The 8609-nt window shown below is 40.8% G+C and overlaps 1 protein-coding gene across 1 annotated transcript in view; it reads right to left on the bottom strand.

The window, feature by feature from the left end:
* Positions 1–8351, bottom strand: part of LOC130100362 (globoside alpha-1,3-N-acetylgalactosaminyltransferase 1-like) — a gene marked incomplete at its 5' end in the record, with an annotated part of 38425 nt that extends 30074 nt beyond the window's left edge. The window contains one exon of the mRNA XM_056265790.1: positions 8316–8351. Coding sequence (XP_056121765.1) covers positions 8316–8351 — 36 coding nt within the window. The remainder of the gene's footprint in view (positions 1–8315) is intronic.
* Between the last annotated feature and the right edge of the window lie 258 nt (positions 8352–8609).

Below are 8609 nucleotides of genomic sequence, written 5' to 3' on the forward strand. Positions count from 1 at the left end.
ATCAGAGAATTCTTTAATGAAGGCCTGCCGCAGCGGCTGGTGATGTTTTGAACAGTGGGCTTTCAACCCCTCTTTACAGCTCTGGGTTCTTGGCTGAAGGGTGCAGACCAGTCAGGGGAAACTTGTGGTATGTGTTTCCCCTTTTCCGGTCATGCTGCAGGCTATAAGAGTGTTTCAACTCGGTGTGGACAAATGTCAAGTTTGTCTTTGAGATCGTGTCTCTGTTGAGCAGGTTCATGGATTTCAGCTCGGCCCGTGTGTAAGTGTTTAAAGGCCTTGGCTTTAGTGTCTCTTTCTTTTAGTTCAGTCTCTGCTGAACGAGCTTGTGGGTTGTGGCACAGGCCTCTTGCGAGTTTCTTTCGCAGGCTGTGGCTTACGAGTCTCTTTAAGTTCAGTCTCTGCTCTTTGCAAGGGGCGTCACTTTGTCAGAGTTTCTCGTTGATTTCCTCTCTGGTTCTTTTCTCTGACTGCTCTCTTCGGTCTGTGTGTCGACGAAGATCAGACAGGGCAGTTTGAAGTCTTTCCACTTCCTTCTTGTAGCTAGGGGTCGTTGTCATCCTCGGCTTGCATCCTTAGCGTTGCAACTTTGTGCTCCAGGGCGATGCGGCTCCTTTCGTGGAGACGTTCTTGTGTGATGAGCTGGCAAGTGAGGTTGACGTGTATGACCGGTCTTTGTCGTGGGAGCTTTGGCTTGGTTTGTGCGCCGTCAGCTTGTCCACGTCTGCGATGCTCTTGGCTCAAGGCTCTGAGTCACTAGCGTCCTCGGGCAGGAAGTTAGCCGTCATGGCCGTCGGCCATGTGTCGAGGTTGTCCCAGCGGGTTGTGGGACTGTAGGACCGGAACATACTGGCTTCACTGTGGGCGAGAGGAACACAACACACGCAGAGAGACCAATGCAATTTCGTTCTACGTTTAACGAGCTATAATACGGGCTATGCCGTGTATGAAAATTTTGGTTAACTGATGCAGACAGTTAAATCATTCGGTGGGACAATTTAGGTAGGTCAGTATGGGCCTGAATAAAATTTAACAGGGCGGTAGCTTAGGGGTCACATGTTGATGCTAACGGCTTGGTTTGTCAAACTATTATTCAGCGTTCCTTGTTGTCTCAGATAGGTTCTGTCTTCTAGGTGAACTGAAAGGAACAGAGCACAACAGAAAAGAGCAGTGGCAAGATAGCAAAGTTTGAAGTAACATGCAACCATCAAAGATGGAAAGGTCTGTAATGAAATGGCGTCAATAGTACACAGGAAGTGTTACAAGGGAAGAGGAGGCCTAAGCCTGCGGTTTGTGGCTCGGAGAGGAGAAGGGAGCCAAACGCTTCAATGACCGGGGGAATTCATAGATTCTGTGGCCAATACTAAGTGGATGGGTTTAATACCTTTTTCTAGTTTGCCTGGGGTGAAATGAGGTCATTCGGGTTGGAGTCAGCATTGTGGTTGGTCTTCCTGTCATCCCCAAACACTTGACAGCAGTGTCCCGGGCCCTTCCGTATATCTGTACCGATGTGCGCCCTCTCACGCAACCGGCAGTGCCAAATTGGTAATGTGTTGCGGGCCGCACCAACGGAGAGATACGGGAAAGTCCGAGACTCGCGCTCAGTCAGCGCTGGTGACGCAGGTCAGACGAACCCGCTTGCTGGACCCCAAGCAGAGATGACTGTCAAATCACCACAGCACGAGAGAAATTTCTACCTACAAACACAAAACAGGATGAAGGACAAGTGAACCTCAATGTGAATTAAAGCTCTCTTTATCTCAATCAAATTGAGTGTCTATTTTTGTAGAAAAAAAAATCGAAGGCAACGGCTTTACTAAAATTATGGTACAAACAAAAAGGAAATTATGACGATGTTAATTATCAGAACAACCTAGCCTCCATTCAGAGAAGAGATTAAGTGCAGCAGGAAGAGCACAGGAGGAAGCAAGCTGCAGTGGCGTGTTTGGGCCACTTCCTCCTAGTGGTCAATCTGGCTGACAGAGACCTTGATTTAAATTGCATTCAAACTGGTTTAACTACAATTCAAATCAAGCATATGCATAGATGTTAAGTAACTTCTAGAAAGTAAGGATACAGTTGTCATAACGTATCGAATCAAAATTACTAAAAATAATTTGAAAAAGGAAATATAGAAATAAAGCCATAAAACCATTCCCGACAGGAACAGAGACTTCCTTCAAATTAATTTGAAATTTGTTTGTTTCAAACCAAATTTGAATAAGTGTAGAAAATTGAAGGTTGGCATTATATTTGATGATGATCACGACTATGATAATAACAAAAATAAAGCCAGCTGGGAGAAAGCCACTTCAGAACAGAATGATGTTAGGAACTAAGTGATGAGCTGACTTAGCAGGGCAAGGCCCAAAGGGGGGGGTTGGGCCGCCCTCCTCCTAAGTAGTCATCAGAAACTGCTAATACCTACTTTTGAATTTTAAATTCAAACGTGGTTTGAACTAAATTCACAATAAATGTACACAGTAGTGAAATCATGTTATTAAAACTGGAACTTGCACATGCATTGAAAGTTAGAAACACAATTTCAGGAATTCACTGGAACAATCTGAAATGGTGCTGAGAGAAAATTATTTAGGAAAGGATGACCTTGTTACCATTGTCCACACGATGGCGACATCTCGCTCATGGAGGGTAAAGTCAGGACGTGGAGGCAGTCTGATACTGGGAAACTCAAGGGCGCGCCCTAGCGTTTGGCAGTAGCATTGCAACCCGCCTGCTTTCACATGTGACTGTCTCAGAGGACGTGCAAAGAATTACACGCCTCAATTGTTGCATCAATCAGAAATAGTGCGGAATTTATATCTCGACGGATTTCTTTCCGGTTGTATATTTCACAAAACGGCGTGGCAGGATTTTTCCTACACACACACATAGGGACAACAGGAATTACACGTCTGTCGTTCGGATACAAATACATTTATCAAATAGCATTTTATGATTTAAAATGTTTTTAGGTTTTGGATTTTTCGATGCTATATTTCACACAACGGCGTGGCAGGATTTTTTTCTCTACACACACACATAGGGACAACAGGAATTACACGTCTGTCGTTCGGATCCAAATACATTTATCAAATAGCCTTTTATGATTTAAAATGTTTTTAGGTTTTGGATTTTTCGATGCTATATTTCACACAAGTGTGTGGCAGGATTTCTTCGCTGCACTACACGTAAATTGTGGACAACAGGAATTGGCATCTGTTTTTCGGATCCAAATAACATTTATCAAATAGCATTTATGATGAAAAATGTTTTCAGTGTTGGATTTTTTTTCGGTGCTATGTTTTACAAGCACATCTAGCAGGATTCGTCGCTGCGTTGTGCGAGAGAAAACAGGAATTATTCATCTGTTTTTCGACTCCCATAACATATATCAAATAGCACCTATGAATAAATATGCTTTAGGTTTTTACAATTGAGTAGCTACGTCAATGTTTTAACCAGGAGTTTATCGTTAATCTAACGATTATAAAATAAGGCCTTTTTAAGAATAGTGAAAGAGCATCGATTCACTAAATCTAGTCTTCACCCTGACAGAAGAACATCGTTCGGACAGGGGAGTTTAACATTAAAAATGTCGTCGTTCAAAAGAGGTTTCTTCGCCTTTTGTGGGACAAATTTAATACTATGAACTGCAGTTTACTTTTAGTTATTAACAATGGCAAACGGAATGTCAGACATTATTTTGCAGCGGTGAGTTCGCATTGCGTTCGCTCACTCGAGGCGCACGTACAATATTAAATCACAATATAGACATAGATTGAAAACTGATTTTGCTCATAAAACAAGTTTAAAATGTGCCCGCATTCTCCACCATTTGTAAGGATTCAGGGCGGATCTAATCCGTGGGGAATTTGCATATCATAATTAATAATTGGTAATTAATAATTATTCATACATGTTTGGATTAGATCAGTCTTACATGTTAATAAATCTCCCGATAAGAGAGGATCTGTCATTCTACCTGCATGCGTGCATGTGAATCCCTGAAATTAACCACAAGTTGATTGCAGTTAATTACACGGACCATGTTTCACAAACAGGTAAAATGAATTAGCTCAATTGTCAGGATAATATTTGTGGGATCCACAATATCATCTTACTTTATAGGATTTCAGGAAACGCAATTCTCTGGCCAGAAGAATTGGGTTTCCCGCCCTATCAACACATACTCTTTAAAGTATCTTTAATTCGTAAAGCTTGTAGCATAAGTTAGACCTTTGGCACTTAAGGGACTTGAAATTGAGCAAAGAGACAGCACATCAATCAAAATGAATATATAATTAATTTAATAGAGGCATGACTACTTATGTATTTACTACGGTTACACGGGATATATGTATTTACAAACACATAGACATCAATGAACAATACAATAAGACATCAATGAACGAGAAATGCGTAAAGTTTGGACAATGGATAACTTACACGCGTGAGCGAGTAAGAGAGAGAGGAAAGGGGATGGGGAGAGAGAGAACAGAGAAAATTGGGAGAATTTCATTGGCAGGAAGACATTCACCTCTCCGATTACAACACGAAACATCATCTTAAAACTTCTTAGAAGCTCTATAAAGAGATATACTTGCGCAAGTTTCTTGGTCTCTCTGTATCGCGGCAATCCTGCGCGGCCTTGTCTGGCCGCGTGCGTGAGAGGATTCCTTTGTGTGTGAGGAAGCATCATGTGGGCTGCTTGGCGTGCGTGTTGAACGGAGGTTCACAGTCTTTGGGGTAACATTACCAAAGGAAAATAGTTCGGCTGAGTTCGTTTCACTTCGTAGAACGGGGGGAATCACGAGGAGTTAATGTTCCATCTGTGCATGGCTGGCGAAGAAGCGCGTGCTTCGCTCGGTCCGGCGCGTCACGCGGTCACGTGCGCGTGTTTCTCCTTCAAAGCGAGCGCGCGCTCGTTTAAAGGTCCCTTGTAGATGGATTTGCTGAAGAGATATGTCACGGGGTTTTCTTTTCAATCGTCGATTGGAATTAAACACAGAGACTTATCTACAACTGAAAAACACAAACTAAACTAGAAACAAATAAAAGAAAGGCATTCAACGAAACTTTTGGCGGCCAAATTCTCTTTGTCTTGTCAAAGTTAAACTATGGCCGTGTCCGCCTCTTTTATGACCAGTCAGAATTTGTCAGAATCATTCCACAAGATGGTAAAAACATAGAAAACATACATTTTACTGTAATCTTCTGTATCTGACCAAATCAGTTGGAACGAGATAATTAAAACGGTACCAAACAAAACATTTACACATAATTGGAATACGAAGATACATCTTAAAACATAACTATAAACTCAAGAGTTTCACTGATACGCTAGGAGATCATATCTAGACTACCATGGACTGGGAAACACACAGACATACAGGAATATATCGTATACAATTGGTAATGGCTCGTTTTATGAGTGTAATGTAAAAGTCCATCATGTGTGTGTGTTGGTTTGTGTGTGTGTGTGTTAGAGTTCTGTTATCTCTCTTGCAGAAATGGGGGAAGGCATGGAATGTTCAAGCATTTTATGGCTGGCCATTCCTGAGAGAGAGTGTGTGTGTGTGTGTGTGTTGTACACACGTTCTTGCTTGAGGAAAGGGGGAAGTCAACTGACAGTCCATACCTTACAGGGCAGAAACTGGAACAAGGTACTACATGAGTACTTAACCAGAAACCACTTTGTGCAGAATCAAGCTGACTATTGTGTGTATACATGGGAAACAGCTAATGAAAAAGTGATCATTGATTGTGGCAAGTGATGAAAATGTTCTTAGACGTGTGAAGGACATGATTACTGAAAGATTCCAAATGAAAGACTTGGGCAAATTAAGGCATTTTTTAGGTGTTGATTTTAACCAGAGTGACAACTGTGTGAGAATGTCACAAGCAAAAATATGTGACAAAAATATTGCAAAGGTTTAACATGCAGGATTGCAAACCTAGATCGACTCCTTGTGAACAAAAACTTGACTATAAGAATGATGCTGAAAAGATGATTGATGTGAAAAAATATAGAGAGGCAGTGGGAAGCCTCATCTATTTCACCATCTGTACTAGACCTGATATAAGTTTTGTTGTAAGCAAACTGTCACAATATTTCACAGAACCAACTGTTGAGCAATGGTCCACAGTTAAACAGGTACTAAGGTATCTTAAAGGTACAATTGACAAATAACTGTGTTACAGGAAATGTAATGAGACACTGGGAATAAGAGCATACAGTGATGCAGACTGGGCAGCTAGTAATGACAGACGTAGTACAACTGGCTATTGTGTAAGTTTAACTGAATGTGGTGCTTTGATTTCATGGAAAACAAAGAAACAGCCAACTGTCGCACTGTCCACCTGTGAGGTAGAGTATATAGCCCAAGCCACAACCATACAGGAGTGTCTCTATCTTGAACAACTGTTGAAAGATCTTGATACATGTCAATACTCGCAACCTAAAGTATATGAAGATAACCAAGGTACAATCGCCTTAGCAAAGAATCCTGTGAGCAGGCAAAGATGCAAACATGTAGACATCAAGTACCATTTTATTAGGTCTTCTGTAAATAATGGTGACATTACATTAGTGTATTGTCCCACTAATGAGATGGTAGCAGATGTGTTGACAAAGTCTGCAACCAAGTGTAAGATGATGAAGTTTGATGCATTTATTTTTGGAAAATGATGCGTTCTATATTAACAATGTGAGAGCAAGTGGGGGTGTTAACCGTGTGCTCTCATTGTGCATTATGTTTTTTTTATTTTTTTATTATTATTGATTGATATTTATGCATGAAATATCACGTGATGAATAATGGAAGTGTGTACATTTGTGATTGGTTGTTTAATGAATAAAATCACCTTGAGTGAGCACAGCTGTAGCTGTGTGTGTGTTGCAAGTCAGATACGTTGTTGCGTTTAATCTGTGAACAGTCACAATTGAAATGGCAAGAAAGATTGAGGTGGCAACCAGAGAGCAGGCTGGAAATTCAGAGTGGCATCAGAATAACCTCCTCTCACTTCAGAGAGGTGTGCTTTGTCAGGGGAGATGTCTCAGCAAAGTCTCTGGCTAAACGCATCCTCAAAGGAATGAGGCAGACAGCCAAGATGAAAAGAGTTGCACACACACATAACTGTACATTTCTAAGTTAACTGTTACCCTAGCTTGCAATACGTTGCATTATGATCACTGTATTGCGACCATTCAACTCAAATTTAGAAACATCTTTTACTCAAACAGGTGCAGATATGGAGTTTATGGAAGCACAAGAATACTGCAAAATAAGGAATGTTAACTACATGCCCTGTGGCCTAATTGTTCACGCTGACGCCCCATGGCTTGGCACCTCACCAGATGGCCTATATTTGACTCTCTTGCGCAGCCACCTTTTGGCCTAGTTGAGATCAAGTGCCCCAAACGTACAAAAAAGTATCTTTTATGTCTTTGCAAATTACATATTAATACCTACGTTTTAACAATGAAACCAGGCTGGTAGTGCACGTGCATAACGTGCATCATTTGTAAAGTAATGGTCGAAGGAGAAGAGGCAGACAGATACAAAAAAGTAAAAGTGTATTTAAAATCTCTAAAGAGGAAGACATAATATTACTTATCTGCTCTGCATCCTAAACTGAACAGGTTTGGGTGAATGACATTTGTTTGGTCAGGTTTTATGTTACAGTTGAAACCAAGATGCCAACCAAGTGTGTGTGTGTGTGTGTGTGTGTGTGTGTGTGTGTGTGTGTGTGTGTGTGTGTGGAGAAGACGTGCATGACAAGAGAACTATAAGATGAACTTAGACTTAAGACTTTTGCCCGGTTTTCCCTTAACTAGATTGGATCTGACATTTTTTTTTTTTTAACATTACTCAAGATCAAAACTATATTACACATGAACTGAGCTTTACAACAAAGGAACTGAACTTTACTACAAAGGAATTGAACATTAATACAAACAAACTGAACTTTATTACATGACCTGAAAAGTATTATAGACTGTGAAGTGAATTCAAACTGAGTTGCTTGCGGAGCGGTATCAAATTCTTCATATTGATTAATGTTTTATTGTTCTTTGTTTTGATGTGATTGTGTTTGCTTTGCCTTTTTTTTTTTTAATGTTCGAATACTATTTTTTATGTTTGTTGTGTTACAGGAAAGTGTTTCTGTATTCAACATCTGGTCTCCAGCAGCGTAAGTTTTATATCTTTCTACCCCACTAACTGGTCCAGTAGCATAAGTGTTGTGTTGGAGGATGCTAGTGCTACACAAGTCACAATAAACAGCAAAACTGTTGAAGGAAGTTTTGTACTCACCCATGTGGTGATTGCCACTGGTGCTCTTTTTCGGGTCTAAGAAATAGGAGATACAGCAGTGAATTTTTGTGTTCTGTAATATAACTTTTGTTGTGTTTGTGTGTTTTTATTAGCATGTGGATGCATGTGCATGCTTACTGCACATAGGGCTGCCAACTCTCACGCATTCAGCGTGAGACTCACGCAATTGACTTTATGCACAGCTACACTACTTCCTGAACTTAAGCCAGCTCCTTTATTTCCTGTCTTACATTATTGGACACACTGATTAATCCAGGTGTGCCTGATTATTGT

Source organism: Rhinichthys klamathensis, unplaced genomic scaffold (assembly GCF_029890125.1).
Source record: "Rhinichthys klamathensis goyatoka isolate OS25496 unplaced genomic scaffold, OSU_Roscu_1.1 h1tg000240l_1, whole genome shotgun sequence".
NCBI lineage: Eukaryota > Metazoa > Chordata > Actinopteri > Cypriniformes > Leuciscidae > Rhinichthys > Rhinichthys klamathensis.